The sequence below is a fragment of the Emydura macquarii genome, unplaced genomic scaffold (assembly GCF_026122565.2).
Source record: "Emydura macquarii macquarii isolate MOO-44397 ecotype Brisbane River unplaced genomic scaffold, CSIRO-AGI_Emac_v2 contig_1644, whole genome shotgun sequence".
Lineage (NCBI taxonomy): Eukaryota > Metazoa > Chordata > Testudines > Chelidae > Emydura > Emydura macquarii.
In genome coordinates this window covers 21,061,825-21,079,923 of record NW_027131781.1, presented here as the reverse complement: position 1 = coordinate 21,079,923, position 18,099 = coordinate 21,061,825, and the positions used below count along the sequence as shown (strand labels likewise).

Here is an 18,099-nt window from a genome sequence, read left to right as displayed (position 1 = left end):
GACCAAATCCTGGCCATTGTGCGTGCCTGTTTAAATCCTGACCTAGGAAAGGGGAAGGACCCTGTATAAACTAACCCACTAACTACAGTGGGTACCTAGTATCTGCCTGAACCCTGGTGATAATGAGGCAGGGCATCTGCATGAGTCCTGACTACAGTGGTGGGCGTGGGTGTCTGCGTAACAGCTGTTCCTAGTGCCAAGGGGTGTCTGCAGAAACCCTGATCACAAGGTTTCTGTTGTTGTCCTGGCCTGTAATAACTATATAAGCTAAAGCCGGGCAGCCTGTCAATCAAGCCAGCTGCAGCTCCTTTCCCCACCTGTGGCGGTGGGATTTAGGGACGGGAGGGGGAGGGGAGAGGAGTCCCCCATAGGCAGCAATCCGGCCCAAGTTGGTCGTGGCCTTTGTTGCTATAACAACTGAGCTCCTTCCCGGGCTCGGGGCCAAGGGGGCAGCGACGAGCGGGGATTGGCTGTTGCTGGGACATGTGACCCTGGCTGTGTTTTGACAGGGCAGGGCAGACAGAGTCGATAAGGCCTGGAGCCGAGAGGAAGGGGGGCGGATGAGTAGGCAGAGGGGACACAAGGACGGGTCCTAGCGCTGCCCACCGCCCAGATACACTGGTCCCCGCCGGGGCCTTCCTCCCTTCCCCCTCTCGGCCTTTGGTGAAGCCGCTGAGCTGAGCAGACTTTCCCCCCTCCCCCCAGCCCTGCTCCGGCGCTTGGCAACGCCGCGGGGTGGATGTGATGCGTGCGGCCCGTTTGGCCGGAGGCAGAGAAGTGCCAGGCGGCGGCGAGGAGGAGAGTTAGTCAGCAGCGCGGCGAGGAAGGCAGGCAGGAGGCAGAGCCATGGGAAACAGTCCTCTGCGACAGCAGCGAGAGCGGGAGGAGGGGGCCGTGCGGTGGGGGAGGCAGAAGTGAGGCGGCGGAGCGGAGGGCAGAGGCGGTAGCGCGTCGGGGGGCAAGTATCTGCTCCCCTCAGCGCCGCCCCACGCTTCCCCAGGCTCGCCCAGGGCGATGAGCCTGTGACATCCCGCTCGGACCCCGCAGCGAGAGGGGAAGGGGGCACGGCCGGCGATTGGGAGCGGTTGCCGGGCATGCGGGACCCCTCTCCCCCCCAGCGCTAGCCAGCTGCCGGGGTCGGGCGGGCGCGCCGCGCGGGGGGCGCTGGTCGGAGGGGGTGCCTGTGTGACAGGCGGAGCGGGCCGCGCAAGCCCCGTCAGGCTGGGGCAGGTGGCACTGAGCGGGGGAGGTGTTAGGGCGAAACGCCGCTGTGCGCTGTCCGGCCGTTCCCCGGCGGCCCGGCCCGGCCCCGGTATGCGAGGAGAGGGCTAGGTCGGCAGGCCCAGCTGGGTCACGCGTGAGTGGAGGCTGCGAGAGCCGAGTCTGAAATCCGGCTCAGCCCTGGCTGTGTGAGGGGGCAGGCAGCGAGAGCAGCCCGGGCACTGACTGCGCTAGGGCCGGGGGGATGCGGTTGGCGGCCTGCCCTCTCTTTCAGCCCCTTTTGCGATTGACGGTTTGAGAAGGGGCAGCTGCTGCTGCTAGGCAGGACTGGAGCATCTGGGTAGAAGAGGGGGAGGGCAGTTAGGGGGGGTCTGGTTTTTCCCCTCTTCTGGAGCAGGTAAAAAGGACTCGGTGCACTCCAGCCTATGCTGACATTACCTGTGGCGGCTGTGACTCAGAGGCTTTTTCTGCTGGGGGGTGAGTTTAGGTTGCGGTGGTGTAGGATTTTACCCCGGCAGGTTATAAATAGACCTGCTCAGACGCTGTGTCAAGGAAGGACACATTGGCAAGTTCCAGAGAGAGAGAGACTGGCTGTGTTTAGCTTTCCCCAGCAGACTGCTGCTGCCACCACAATGAATGCAAGGAGGTGGCCTAGCTGCTAGCAACAGGATCTTATAAGCCCTAAGGAGTAGAGGGCTGGGTTTTATCTTATTTTATTGTTTTACACAAAAATAAATAAAACTAGCCAGAGAGAGCATCAGTGAGTCTTCTGAAGGAGGAGGAGGAGGAGGAAAAACCTTATAACCTTGTTTCAGAAATCTGGGAAGAAACAGACTGGGAGACAAAATGAAGTCAGAACGAGGTAAATGACTTATAAAGATTTTTTCCCCCCTAATTTTAGAAACAGCATGTTTTTTTTAAGCTCTTCCTATATTATCACTGATTCTGGTTGAGGGGGAGGGAGAGAATACATCTGATTGGGTTCAGTCCAGGAAATACTGAGAAGGGATAATACTAATAAGGTAAGGTGTAGTCTGAAATTGATTAGACAGAATTGGATATTGTTAGTGGGTTTTTAAAAAAAATTCTGATATTTAAATGGATTAGTTTTTTCACCAGTAGAACTCAGGGAAAGGAAGTACAAACTCATTGTGGTAAATGCGTTTTGCCCTGGGAGACAGTATCAATTAAACCTCAAATAGAGACTATTTCAGACTATTGAACAATGGCAGCATTTTTTTTTTTTTTTAAAAGTCAGTCACAGATGCAGTCAGGCATTATTATGCAATCCTGGAATAAATCAGGGATATGTACATTCAGTTAAGTGCAGCCCAGAAATACATCTAAAACAACTATAACTGTTAAAGAATATTTATTTAGGTTTGACACAAGGGTTTCCTTTTAGTAAAAAAATCAGGCAAACAGTAAGCAGCAGGCTGAAATAGTCTTGCTGTTTAATGGTATTGTTCGTATTGATTATATTTTTATGACTAATCCGTAAGCAAAATAAGGTGCACTGAGTATGTCTGTTTTTACCACTTCAGCTCTCATGTTCAGTATAACAGCAGCTGCTGATGCCCCTAGAGTTAAAAATATGTCATGGCTTCTCTTCTAAACCATATTATCAGGAGTAACATGTATGCTGTAAAAATTTGCCTCACTTTATTTAGCCCACAAGCAGTCTAGGAGTAAATTTTATTTATGTCATACTACAGAATTTTCAAAAAAATCTTGCATAGCTGCTTGTGTAAATTCTTAAAGTTTTTTTTTCTGATTTTCCCTGCTGCTATTTTTTGTTTAACCTAGTTGCTTTTTAGTTTTAAAACAATGTATATCCCCATTTGCCTGTAATATGAATAACTTTTTTGGTATTTGAGAAGTGCTTTACAATAGTCTCGATATTGAGATGTTAAACATGAATATGCATGTGCAGTAACTACTTTTCATTAAGCATTTTATGACACTTGCTAATATGGACCTTGTATAAATGCCTGTTATTATTTTCAACACATTGTAACATATCCTCTGGAGATATCATATTCTGTGATTGTATATTAAAAATGCACAGCACAGGTTGATTAGTTATGTGTACATTCACAGTTTAAGAACGATTGCTTGCACTTTAAAACAGGTAGGTACTATTAAGAAGCAAAGAGCATTAATTTTTTTGAAAGCTGACTGTTGCAAAGCAGGCTGTTGGTAGGTTCTCTTTAGACTTCAGAGCACATCTTTGAAGTTTGAAAGCTGTCTGCCATCAAGGTGAACTGAAAAATTACAAAATAAATAATCAGATAAAACCAGAGAGTCAATATTTGCAGTTTTAAACTATTCTGTGCTAGCAATCCAGAAAACTCTAATTGACCTTTGTCTATGGTTCTTGTAACTCATAACAGATAGGAAAATGCAGTTATCTAATTCATATTTTAAGATGATTGCATAGTGGTCAATGTCTTTTAATCAATATGATGTGGAGATGAGTGGATTTATAGAGAAACCAGAGAATGGTAAGATTTTTTTCATGGAAACTAGCATTTAGTATATTTAGGATTACATTTAATTGATCTGTAAGAAGTTTCAGACAGTTTAACAAGAGTCTAGAATGTTCAGTAATGTGTTTAAACTTTGAGATCAGCAAATGAAGGTAAGGTTGGGTTTTTAAAACAATTATAGCCGTTTTCACAACAATTAGAGAATGTGAACAGCCATTTGGTAAACAAATGTCTCTAGCTTAACTGTGTGCTGTTTGTTAATGTACTTGAGTAATACCATATACAAAGGGGGTTATGAAAGTGCTGCCTAAATGACACATGGAGCCCACAGATGCTTTTACGGAGGCACAATCATGCAAATGTTTGCGTGTTCTGCTTTCTGCATAGCAGCTGAACCACAGAATAGCAAGCAGTCCAGTGTGCAGTCACCTGCTTCCATTTGTTGCAAATTAATAGCGAAGGACACAAAACAAGCTTTGCTGTCAGTTTGTCAAGGCCTCAATTATGGTACAGACCGTCAACATGTTGGACAAAGACCCATAATGACCACACAATAGCAAATCGTAAAGAAGAAAATTGATAAGATATGGAATAAACTTCTTTAGTGTAGTTTTTGATAACTACAGTTTAACTGTTGAGAAATTTTGAAATCTGTATTTTCAAGGTGGTTAGTAGTCTGTATGTTTGAGCCTTTGTATCAATATACAGCAAAATACTGCACTTCTGCATTTCTGAATTGGACAAATGAGGGGGTCATTTGAACTAGAATTTTTTTTTTCTGTAGATGTATATGCCATCAAAAACCAAGTGGAGAAAAGATTTGATTTTTAATTAAGGTAATGCTTATAAGATTTTATCCAAAAGGATTGAAAGTAGTGAATGTTTGAAGGGGAAAGAAGGAGGATGATTGTCTGTCATACTTTTATCACAGTACCTAATTATGAGCTTTTTACAGAGAAAAGGTCTATACTACAAAGTTTTGTCAGCATAGCTATGTCGGTCAGGGGTGTGAAAAAAATCACACCCCATCGCCAACATAGCTATACTGTCAAAAGCCCCAGAGTAGATGCAACTATGCCGACTGAATATTGCTTGCATCAGCATAGTTAATGAAATTTAGGGAGGTGGTGATAGTATACTGGCTGAAAAACTCCTGTTGGTTTATGTTGTGTCTATGCAGGGGCTCCGCCAGTATAGCAGAAGTGGTGTAGCTATACTGGCAAAGCATTTGTAATGTAGACAAGGCCAGAATCACCAGTTAGAGAGGGATGGCAGACAGGGAAGGAAAGAAGAGGGGAGCAAATTCTGTCATACTCTTACTAACAATGGGGTTTTCATAGGACAGTGGCACTGTGGAGGAAGGTTTATGTGGGATAGAGACACTTGGGATAGAGGTTTATATGGGTCTAAAATAAACAGTATGCCTTATAATGAGAGGTTTGAAAATTGCAAAGGATAAAGACAAGAAATATTTCAAGGGAAGTGGGTAGGAAAACATGAATATAAGGCTACAAAATGCAAGCTCATGGAGTAATCTTTGGAGCTAGGGAATCAGGTTGTAGCTCTGGAAGTGCAAGGAAGGATGTAACCGCATCACAGTTACAATGTGAGCCCTCATTGGCTGTGTCTTCAGTAGCCTTTTCCACTTAAACTTCAGTGGAGCTCCCCCAGTGGGAGCATTAATGTAGATAGGTAGCTGGTACCATGACTGCTGTCACCTAACCCTGCTCACAGCAGGTTCTCAGTGGGTCGTAATTGGGGTACATGTACCCTTGGGGGTAAACAGAGGTCTTCCGGGGGTACATAAACTCATCTAGATATTTGCCTAGTTTTACAACAGGCTACATAAAAAGCACTAGTGAAGGCAGTGCAATCTAATATTTCATGCAGACAGTGACTTGTTTATACTGCTTTATATACTATACACTGAAATGTAAGTACAATATTTGTATTTCAATAGATTTATTTTATATGGTAAAAATGAGAAAGTAAGGTATTTTTCAGTAATACTGTGGCACTTTTGTATTTTTGTGCATGATTTTGTAAGCCAGTAGTTTTTAAGTGAGGTGAAACTTGGCATATGCACGAGAAATCAGACTCCTGAATGGGGTACGATAGTCTGGAAAGTTTGAGAACCACTGGTCTAGCTGACATGGTAGTTAAAACATGTGATGGCCACTTTTCTGTACCCTGTCTGCACTACATTGTTGCCAAGTCTCATAATTCTATCACGTCTTGCAATATTTGGTGTTTTTCCTGGAGTCATGTAATTAAGTAAGAATCTCAGATTTCATTACCAGTTGAAGAAGTTACAGTGTGCAGTTTTAAGGGAAAACAAATTCTTGTGTTGATAAGACCATGTCTGTGTAATGTCCTGCCCACATGTATAGAAGTTTGCTTGCACAGATATACTATTCCCTTTGCACTGATGGTCCTTGGCCTCTCTCGCTCTCAATAGATACCTTGCCTAATGCATTCCATAAACTAGTTAATTTATATATAATTTAATAGAACCAACAAAATGTGCATATACTCTCAACCAAGTAGCTGTTTGATCTTATTAATGTATTAACCCTTCTCTTTCATTACTCCATTCTTCTCTACTGTTTATTACTCTCTTGTGACCCATCTAAAATTAGACTGTAAAGTTCTCTAGGTAGGGACCATGTCATGACTTTTTTTTATTCTGTAAAGCCTTATCTGCATTTTACGTGTTAATTCCCTTCCACATCATCCTACTTTAGGGAAAGGGGAAGATTTCCTGGATGACTCACTTCTGTCCTGTCATCCAAGCAAAAAGAGGAGGCCATTAGGCTGAAGACTACGCTGTTCTTTTCTTCCTCCCTTCCAGAGAAATCAAGACTGGAGGTGCTTAGTGGTCTCTTCCTAGCTATTGGGTTGGGAGACCCCCTTATACCTCTTTCCAGTGATCAGTGACGTGAAAGCCACTTCTTCAGCTTTAATAGAAATTTGGCCAGCCTATTTGGTCATCCTTCTCACATTGGGAGTGTACATGGAAGATTTTTCCAGTGGGTTGTTGGGGAGAGGGGATGAAGACGGATTCACAGGAAGTTGGGAGTAGTGTGGCCAGAAAACTTCAACAGTTTAATAGAAAAATTTAGTTTTGTGAAAAATTTTGAGGTTTTGGAATCTTTCATTTTACATTAGAATGAAACTGAGACCCTTTGAAATTTTTTTGGGGGGGTGGAGAAGGAGAGAATCAAAACAGAATAATAAGTAGCCAATCGTGGACCTGGGAAACCTTTCCAGATGAAAGTTGTGTTGAAACAGATATATTTTGGTTCTGAGTAATTGACATTTTCTGAAGAGAAAAGTTTTTTGTTGAAAAATTCCCAATCGATTCTAGCTGGGAGCCTGTTTGCATGAGTGCTTCTTCCCCTGGCCAACTGATGCTGGTGCATGGTTTGTTTTTCTTTTGTTTTTTTTAAAGGGGCATTATTATGGGGGAAACTTCTGTTTCAGAATTAATTTGTGCTTTTTTTTAATGCCACAGAACATTTCTTGGCAATTATTTTAATCAGTGGTACAGCAAATAGATCAATTAATGAACAGACCCTTTTAAAAAGAGATGTGTAATTAATTGCATTTTAGTGTCCCATAATTGTGGGACAGGCCACTTAATAATATCTACTCCCACAATAAAATGCTATTTTAAATACTCATTTATGATATTGTTATGTTTTGGAAGCTGACTGATTAAAATTTTACAGTTTAAAATGAATAATACAAGTTATGTAGACAACATAAATAAAAAGTAGAGGTGATGCTATTTCCTGTTTAGTAGGGAAACTATCGTTCTGAATATGTTTCAATTATGCTTCTGGCTATAGGTGCCACAGGTAAATGCAGGGAAGGGGAGAATGAACTGAGGGTGGTTCTGCTTCCTATTTAGTAGGGAAACTGTTTTGAAAATGCTTAGTTGTGCCTCTGGTGTCTTGGTTAAATGTACGGAGGGTGAGGATAAGATGGCTGCTGAGAGGAGGAGGAGTGTGTGTGTGTATGCTTTTCCTAATCTTAAGATTACTTTTATAATCTTAAAAAAAAAAAAAAGATGGTTTGGATGAAAAACATTCTGACGGATGGTCAAAATATTACAATGAAATTCCATTTATAAGGCATGAAGCCATTTAGCCTTAATCTATGAAGAAAACTGATTTGTCCTTGTAGTATGTATGTACAGATGCTTACATGGTGTAGGAATCCAAGATCTTTTTCCTTGTTGTTGAGGAGTTGGAGTTGGAGTTGGGCTCTGGGTCTTTTGCATTTTCTCTTTAATCTCCACCCATCCATCCTGAAAGACAGACTGCTAAAGACAATTGATAATTTCATCTATGAGGTAGAAAATCTTAAGAATTTAGAATTTCCCTCTTCACCAGAGCTTTAGAGACAACTGAAACCTGGTGTGGTTTCACTTTATATGTTATGGGGTAGAGTTGAACTCATGCTACCTTGGAAGAGTGCATGGGGTGGTGGGCCTGATGGAACAGCAACTACATGGGTTCTGGATATCCCTCCCCCATGTTGGAGGAGATGCAGTGACTGGTGCAAAGGCAATACCTCTCCACATCAACATTTTTTCCCCTACCTACCTAATAAAGATACAGTATAAGCGTGCTTTTGCTAGTCTTGCCTGTGTCACTTCATGAAAAAAATAAACTATACTGGCAAATATATCTTTTTGCTGGTATAATTGTGTCTATGCTACGATTTTTGCCAATATAAAAATGTCACCACTAAATGATGTTGCTATTCTGACAAAAATTTCTAGTGTAGACATGATCTTACAGAAACCCTATTGTATGGACTGGACTGTACACTGATCTATGGATTTGGCCCTTATGACTTGATGCAGCATTCACTAAAGTCAAGTAGGAGTTTTGACCAGGTCAGATCCTTAAGATTCAACATGTATGGAATCTTAAGCATTAATATCTTGCCCTTGATTTCAGGCCTTGTCTACACTACCAGGATAAGTTGACCTATGTTAGGTTGGCAGATGTCCATACTACCCTCCTTGGATTGGTGGTGTGTCTCCTCACCAGGAGAACTTCCACCAGACTCAGAGGGGGCAATGTAGGGAGCTGAGAGCTGGGTCTCCCAGGTCTGCTGGCAGCTCCCTGCCAGGAGCCCAGCTGCCCCACAGGTTCCCAGGCTCCTGGAAGGCTGCCACCTCCTCCCAGTTCCCTGCTGGGAGCTGGGGGAAGCCGCCCCAGGGCTTCTCTCCTCCCCATTCCCTACTGGGAGCTGGGGAAAGCCAACAGCCCATGTCAGAGCCAGTGTAGATACTGAATTCCTGTGTCACCCTAACGACACCGACATAAGCCCTACACCTCTCCTTGAGGTGATTTTATTATGTCTGCATAGCAGGGGAGTTACATTGGTGGAAGGAGCATTTTGGTGTGTAAACCTCCACTGTTTTGTTGGCAAAACTCTGTAGTGTAGATCAGTCCTTAGAGGTCTAATTTAATCCATTAGGCGACCTGAGTGCCTGCCAGGTCCAAAGTACTTGCCTTACAATTTTTGCTCATTGACTTCAGTTTAAAATACACTGTATAATAAAATTCCACTTTCTAAAATGAGCAGTCTTCTTTGGAAAAGGAATAGTGTCACAGGATTGTCACTTTGTGTTGTCACTTTTTACTGCATACATATGTTAAAAGAATTTGCCCCTTCAGCGCTTCACTGCTGGCAGACCAATCCTCCCTCCCCCCCCCCTTTAAATATAAGCAGTGAGTTATCTGAACAATGTTAAGCTAAGGAAGAACACTTTCCCTATCATACCTTAAAAGCTACTTCATGTAATTGTTTTTCAAAATTTGAAAGACTTTAGCTAGTAGTTACTACATTGGGATGGAGGAAATAGTTACTAAAAAGTTAATTGCAATGAAAATACTTAATTCTATTGACTAATAATTATTGCACTACTAGATGTGCAATAAACATGTGTTGATGATGCAATTAGAGAATAAGGCCATTTTCAGAACTTTTCTAACAGATGTACTGAGGTAGTTGTTTATCAAAAGTACCAGAGAAACACTAAAACTGTAAAAGAGATTTTTTAAAGTCTGTCTGTAAACAAACAGTAATTTAATTAAATGATATGACTGTCACAAATATTCTCCAACCACTTTCACTTAATTATACTAGTTAATTTGACCAAATCAGAGTTCTGACACTTGTAATTTGGCACATCATGTAGTTTATATGTATAGCTTTTATTTTAATGTGTTTTGGTAGATATCGTAGCAATGAATATTGGCCTAGCTTTTAGTGTCAGCAGCTTCAAACAATTTTAGAACAAAAACTGACTGACACTGGTGCAAAGGGCCTTCTAAAATTATGTAGACCTAAAAGGTGAAACTGTAATAATGGTGAATAGATAGGCTGTTTTTAAGAAGGACTTGGTGAGTGCAGAGAAGATAATTACATATGCAATTGGGGAAGTAAATAAAGGCTTCTGGGAATAAAGCACTTCAGGTAGCAAAACTGGAAGAAAATGTCATTTGTGTTCTGAACATGATCACAGTCTTTCGTTGCAAATAAACCAAAATCATTGGTGTGTATATTTTTATCTGCAATGATTCTGAAAAGAACAAATTCAAAATAATAGAGTTTGTTTCCATAACACTGTTTTCATCTGAATTATTTAACTGTACCTGGGGTGCATAATATTTTTGGTTACATGCTGTGGAATATTTTAATAGCTAATAGCATGACAGCCTTCCGGATTTTCTGTGCCACATAACAAATCTCTCATGGGTGAAGAAGAAAAAGTTTGCACTGCTAATCAGTGCTCTGTTTTCTGATTTGTTATTACTCCAGAGTTCGAACATCCTAAACCTAATACGCTTGTGATGCTAGGTACTAAAAACTGCATTAATTCAGAGTTAATGCTGCATTGTTAAAATCAGGAAATACAAAAGCTAGGGATCTCACAGCAATGTTAACTAATTTGTTGGTAACTGTCTATTTAATAGTGCAATTTTTTTTTTTAAGTTTCAGTGAGAATGTCCAAGAGGAGGGGTGGGAAAACCTTAGGGTTACACTTGGACAGAAGGAAGAGGTAAGATATTTAGATATATTTCTAATTTTAGAAATATAATTTGACTCACAATTTAATACTGTTAGTATAGCAAAAAGATTCAGATTTATAGTCTGCGTAAACCAAAGTCAAATATTGCCAATTTCTAGTAAGAATAAGGAAAAGTTGGAATGTGCTGGTTGATGAAGAAGACATAGGTGATTTAGTCACTCATATTAGAAAATCAAAAAGGTATGGAAACCATGGTCTAGGGGATAGGGAATGGTGCTGTGAATCAAGAGACCTGGGTTTCAGTTCCTCACTTTGCCACTGACCTGCTGTGTAGCCTTGAGCAAGTTCCTTTACCCCATCTGCCTCTATTTTTCCTTCTTACCCTTTATCTGCTTGATATATCCACTATAAAGCTTTCATAACAAGGACTGTATCTGCCTATGTGTTTGTACAAGACCTCATTCAATGGGTCCCACTCTCACATGGGGCTTCTTGGGGTTAATACAAATGATAAATGTAATGGTGGATTAGAGGCACCAACAGAACTGAAAGCATGGTAATAGAAGTCTGGAAGTCCTTCCCTGTAAACACTTGAGTGGCAAAGGGCATGTATGTGTTAGATCTTAGATTGATTTTTAAATATTTAAGTTCTTCCATGAAATATTGTATTAACCGTTCTGCTTTAATGTTACATTAGTATTTTAAAAATTAATCTCCTTGTACTTAGTATCATTTAAGGGAATCTCACACCAATAGTAGCTGAGTAGGGACTAGACTGTTAGGATCAACCTGAACAGAGAATGTGTAGTGAGATCGCAAAGGATGATCAGATTAATTATAGTTTAGCTAAAAAAATAGCAGATACCTACTAAGCCTGCTCAAGAGTGAATCTTCCTCTTACCCCTTCTCCTCCCAATGATTTTAACTTTTTTAATTTGCATTTTTCCTCTCTCCCAATGTAGTAAAGTACACAAACCTTATTAAGGATGTTGTTCATCCCAGGTTTCAAACTTCAAATGTTACTTTTCAATAAAAGCACAGCTCATTTATTTTTTTTACATTGAGAGAGAAATGTTTTTCCCTTGCCTCTCCATTGCCATATTTATAACTCAAAAAGGGTTAAAAGGATTCTTTTCAAATTTCATCATTGGACAGAGACCAAACATAGAAAAATGAAGGCCAAAAGGAAAGTTAAGAGTATGAAAAAAAAAAAAAAGGGGTGTGTGTGAATAACAACAATTGCTACTGTAATAACTACAGTAATAACTATTATCGTGCAGTACTTGGAATGGTCAGATATAACTACTGCAGATGGGCCACAGATGTAGGAAGTATACGGAAGACTTTAGTTTCAGAGGAAAATTTAATTCTAGTTCCTTTAAGGGTATCTGGATTTTTTTTATGTAATCTGAAAACTACTGTTATGTTCTAGTTCTGGAAGAAATGTGTAATTGTTGAAGGCTCATGCTGTGCCATGAATTGAGGATTGTTTAGAAGGTCACACACACTGTACTCATGTGACCCTATTATGTAATATGTATCTCTTGTACAGCATTGAAGCATACTTATTTCACCTGGAAATCATTTAATAAAATTTTATTTTCTATCAACAAAATACAGTATAGTAGTTCAAGGGCAGAGAAGTAGCCCATGTCTGACTAAGAAGTGGTCATTAATGACCTTTGTAGAGAGGCTTTGCTGAAGTGCAGAAGGTAAAAAACAGACTGCAAAAATTCAAGGAAAGAGTAAGGGCATGTTTACACTTAAAACACTATAGTAACACAGCTGCCCCGCTGTAGTGCTTCACTACCTATGCTGATGGGAAGGATTCTCCTGTTGGTGTAGGTAATTCACCTCCCTGAGAGGTGGTAACTATGTAGATGGAAAAATTCTTCCATCAACCTAGTGTTGTCTATACTGGGATTTAGATCAGCTTAACGCACCCCTGAGCAGTGTAGGATTTTTCACATCTCTGACAGATGTTAAACAGATCTAATTTTCTAGTGCAGACCAGGCCTAACTGGTTATGAAGTTGAAACAACAGGAGTGGAGGACAATGCTCAAGGAATTTGGAAGTGAAGAGCAGGAGGTTTGTTATAGGGTAAGGGAGACAGTCATGTACTTAAAGTAAGAAGGCAAGGAGCTTGATGAAAGAAAGAATAGGGAAGAGGAAACTGAGTGCAATCTAATATTAGTCTAATAATAGTTGTGTACTGTATTAATCAATTATTGTTCTATAATGTTGTTTTTAATGTCTTTTTAATTTTTTTTGGAAAATGCTTGTGCTCAGTGGTTAAATTCACTAAACTCAGCATTGTTGACTAACATATTTTCTTTGTTTTTATGCTGTTCAGGCATTGAAACATGTCAGTAGCTGTGTTGTTGTAACATGAAATGTTTTGGATGCATTAGAAGGCACAGTTAAGTTATGTTGCCTGATGTGCAGTTGCAGATGTGATGCACACAATGAAGCCTGGTCTACAATGACCACTAAGTCATGGCCAGTATCCTGTCAGTTAATTTTGCTTCTTCACAATTGTGTTGCAACAGGTAAAATTTAGTAACACAGAATTTACAATTGAGACTGTACCTAGAATACCACATACATTATTGGGCTCTGCAGTATTTGAAAATATCTTGACAAATTGGATTCATAGAAGAGCAACAAATGATTAAAAGGCTGAATAGAATGACTTGTGAGAGAAAATTAAAATCAAAATATGTGTAGCATGGGCAGATAGCTACTAAGACAGCAATTCTTTGAAGAATGTAAATACTAAGTAGGTCTAAGAATTAGAGTAGTGCAAAGAGGTATGAGAATGAATAATGGGAATGAGTCATTTAAAAACTGGACAGGATAAAGCACTAGAAAATATGTTTTAGGAAGTAAGTTTGCGTTGGCTGGGATGTAGACTCTGCGTATGTCTACATTGCAAAGAAAAAAACCTGTGGTTCCAAATCTCAGAATCTGGATTAATTAACTTGGCTGAGCCTGGCTGCTGGGCTAAAATTAGCAGTGTAGATGTTTGGGGTCAGGCTGGAGCCCAGGCTCTGAAATCAGGCAAGCAGGGAGAGTCTCAGAACCTGGGTGCCAGTCCAAGCCCAAATGTCTACATTGCTATTTTTAGCCCTATAACCCAAGCTCAGTGAGCCTGAGTCAGTTAATCTTGGCCCTGACACTTGGTGCCACTGGTTTTTCTTTGCATCATGTATGTACCCTAGAAGACTTTACAAGTCTTTCCTATTTTAAATTTCAATAAGACTATACATTTTTACACACATGCTTTAAGTTAGATTTTTTTAAAAAACAAAAAACTTGCACCATGTGCATAGATATGTTAGGTATGTAAACCCTCTTGTTTGCATGTGTAATCATATATATAGATCTTAGACATGTAGGACTAGAAGGGACCTTGTTAGGTCATCTAGTCTAGCCCCTGCATTGAGATAGGACTAGACCATCCCTGATGTATGTTTGTCTAACCTAGTCTTAAAAGCCTCCGATGATTGAGCGCATGTCTACACTACAAAGTTAGGTTGATGTAAGGCTGTTTACATCAACCTAACTATGTAAGCGTACACACTAGAGCAGTGTTTCTTAACCTGGGGTTTTAGAGGGGTCGCAAGTGCAGAGCTGGTATTGGGGGTGGCAAGAAAGGCAATTGCCTGGAGCCACAGGGGCGCCATGAAACTAAATTACATGCCTCAGCCCCGTGGGGGTGGGACTCAGGCTTCAGGGGTACAGTAGTTTGGAAAGGTTAAGAACCACTGCACTAGAGCCTAGTTCCTACTGCCATTGTAACTCGCTCACTAATCATTGTAATTGTGACGTTCCTCCTGCCATTGTAACTCACCCACTACCTAATAAACCCACTTACCAACGTAATTTGGGCGCCGTAGTGTCTGTATAGGATTACTATATAGACACTACATTACATGCCTAGCCTGTTGGCTGTCAGGATGTCTGACAGCTGGAGCCATGAAATTGACAAGAATGTCAGTTTCACTTCTGGTAGGGTCCCTGTTTTGAAATGGAGTGTGTATGTAGGGGGCTGTTCCAGCTGTGAGCCCCAGCAGTGCTGACAGCTGAAGCCTCGCTGCCCAGCACTGAGAGCCTGGGCGGAGGGCTCCCCGCAGATCTCCCACTGGAACCCGGCTGCCACCTGGCTCTCAGCTCCACAGTGAACTCCCTGAGTGGGGAGCTGAGAGCCTGGGTGGCCACTGGGCTCCAACTGGGAGCTTGGACCCTTAACCCCCCCCTCCCATCCCCCGCTCCTCTTAAGTCGATGCAAGTGCTCCTGGTGAGGACACACCACTAACAGAAGGAGGGCAGTGTGGATATGAAAAAAAACTGCAGTAATTATTGCAATGGCTGTAAGTCAACTTAACATAGGTCGACTTAATTGTGTAGCGTAGACAGGGACTGAGAGTCTACAACTTCCCTAGGTACTTTAGGAAGTTTTTCCTAATGTCTGACTTAAATCTCCCTTGCAGCAATTCAAGCCCATTGCTTTTTGTCCTGTCCTCAGTAGATAAGGAGAACAATTTATCACCCTCTTTATAGCAGCTACCTAACTATTTGAAGACTTATCATGTCCCTCCCTTAGTCTTCTCTTCTCTAGACTAAACAAACCCATTTTTTCCCATCTTTCCTCATAGGTCATGTTTTCTAGACCTTTAATCATTTTTGTTTCTCCAATTTGTCCTCAAGGAGAGCAAGTCGAATCTTTCCTGAAGTGTGGTGCCCAGAACTGGACACAATACTCTAGTTGAGGCATTATCAGTGCTGAGTAGAGTGGAGGAATTACTCTCATGTCTTGCTTGCTACACCCTTGCTAATATATCTCAGAATGATGTTCGCTCTTTTAGCAACAATATTCCATTGTTGACTCATATTTAGTTTGTGATCCACTATAAATGCCAGATCCTTTTCTGCAGTATTCCTTCCCATGCAGTCATTCCCATTTTGTATTTATGCAGTTGATTATTCCTTCCTAAGTGTAGAACATTGTATTTGTCCTTATTGAATTTTATCTTTTGATTTAAGACCATTTCTCCAGTTTGTCAAGCTCATGTTGAATTCTAATCTTGTCCTCCAAATTGTTTACAACCCCTTCCAGTTTGGTATCATCTGCAAACTTTATAAAATATACTCTGTGTCATTATCCAAATCATTTACAAAATCATTGAATAGAATCGAACTCAGGACAGATCCTTGTGGGAAACCACTTGATATGCCCTTCTAGCTTGACTGTGAACCATTGATAACTCTCTGAGTGTGGTTTTCCAACCAGCTATGCTCACACCTTATAGGAGGTTCATCAAAGCTATATTTCCTTGTTTGTCTATTTGAGAAAATCATGGGAGACCATATAAAAAACCTTACTAAAATTGAGAAATCACATCTCCTTCCCCCCATCTACAAGGCTTGTTTACTCTATCAAAGAAGGATATTAGGTTGGTTTGACATGATTTGTTCCTGAAAAATCCATGTTGACTGTTGCTTATCACCTGATCTTCTCGGTGTTTACAAAGTGTTTGATTATTTGCTCCACTTTTGTTCTGGCTACTGAAATGTAAGCTGACTGGTCTATAATCCCTTGGATTGTCCTTATTCCTATTTTTATAGATAGGTACTATATTTGCCATTTTCCAGTGCTCCTGTCCTGCACAAGTTCTCAGAGATCTGTGGGTATGTGAAAATGGGATAACTGTTCCTACACACCCTCTGAATACAAAATTAATTGATGCATATGGTAAAATGTCCATATACATGCTCAGCTATACCACAGGGGTTTTCTATGTAGAATATATATATATTTTCTCCCATTGCAAAGGGTTTTGTAAATTTGACTGTTTAATATTCAGTTTACTGTGATACTGCATGTGGCCTGTATTGTCAATTGTTGTTGTTATTTGGTAGGGTTATTTTAATTGTCCATGGTTTCCTTGCACTAAGTGTTCTTTTGTGTAAATGTAATTATCGTACTGTGCAATCTTTATACCGTGTAACAAATTCCCTGACACTTCACCCTTCACACACAGGCTCACAGAGTATTGTATGTGTTTGTGTGTGTAAGTAATTAAAATAGGTCAGTATGTATATTTTTATTTTGAATAGCACTTTAGCACCATTTTTAGTAGCTCCTAATACTTTTTGTATTGGTCTTTCTGCTGATCTTTCCTCTCAAATTGCCCAAACACAGCTGAGTTCACAAGAGGAGAAAAGAAAACATGATACTGCTGCCAAACAGACAGGAAACTGTAGTAGATCTTGCAAGCAGTAAAGGAGCACGCCTTCCATCCAATCAGCTGTGAGTGCTGTTGCTATGTGCACTCTTACTCTGCCTTCTTTGTGGAAAAATGTCTTGCACAGAGAGGCTGAATATGCACCTAAAGCTGAACATTTTGTTTTAACCACTGCAGACATCTGGATCCCTCAGATACTGACAGTGTAGCCCATTTGCAGCTAGGAGGCAACTTCCTTTACACAAGGATTCCAGTATGGTTTACAGTGGAAACAAAGGGCTGCACAGAGAAGGTGTGTAATTGAAGGAAGTAATTTTAAATGCTTAATTTTTTTCCAGTTTTGACTAGATGTTTATGAAGGTGGGTTCTCCTTTCAAATGGACCTAGAATTTTTACACTCTTGCGATTTAACAGTGTCAGCTTGAAAATATTAAACTTACATGATTTACATTAAACATTTTTGTAGTTTTTTTTTTTTCTTCAAATGATACTAGAAATACAGTTTTGAATATATTGTTGATCTCAACAAAAAAGGGAATGGGGACAGGCAGGATGCAAGAAAGGAAAGAAAGGCCTGTCAAGCACAATGGTGCTCCTTTAATGCAATAAGGTTTTAAATATAACGAGGTGGGGCCGAGGAGAGGGACTGACACAAATTCTTCCTATTATAGCAAAAACTTGTTTCTAAATGCTTGTAGACATTTTTCAGAGCCTCCATTGGTACTAAATTTGACAAGGTGATAAAAGAGCTTTTTGAAATTTTTGCTTTCCAGGTTATGAGCTCAAGAATTAAATTTGGAATTTAAAATAGTTTCAAAATATTGGTTTTTAAAAAATATATTAAATATGTACTTTACTGAAGATATGTTTTCATTTTCACTTTAAAAATGAATCCAATGATATATCCAATAAGAGAAATGAAGATGAGAGGGCTTTTTTAATGACATTTAATTTATATATCTTTGAAATTTGATCTGGGGGAAAAAGCCTAATTTACCTGTTCATTTAAAAAAAAATTCTCTGAAGATCAGAATGACATTCTACAAAATGACCACTACATTGTGAGGAGCAGGAGAGGAGATTACT

General features: G+C 40.4%; 1 protein-coding gene across 2 annotated transcripts in view; it reads left to right on the top strand.

Moving 5' to 3' along the window:
* The first annotated feature begins 508 nt into the window (after positions 1-508).
* Positions 509-18,099, top strand: part of ATOSA (atos homolog A) — a 65,873-nt gene continuing 48,282 nt past the window's right edge. The window contains exons 1-2 of one of the 2 annotated variants that reach the window (XM_067555860.1): positions 509-2,083; positions 10,728-10,794. Coding sequence is in view for 1 of the 2 variants with exons in the window: in XM_067555858.1 (XP_067411959.1) it covers positions 2,068-2,083 (16 nt within the window). In the remaining variant the exon portion in view is untranslated. The remainder of the gene's footprint in view (positions 2,084-10,727; positions 10,795-18,099) is intronic. The other variant, XM_067555858.1, reaches the window with a different exon arrangement.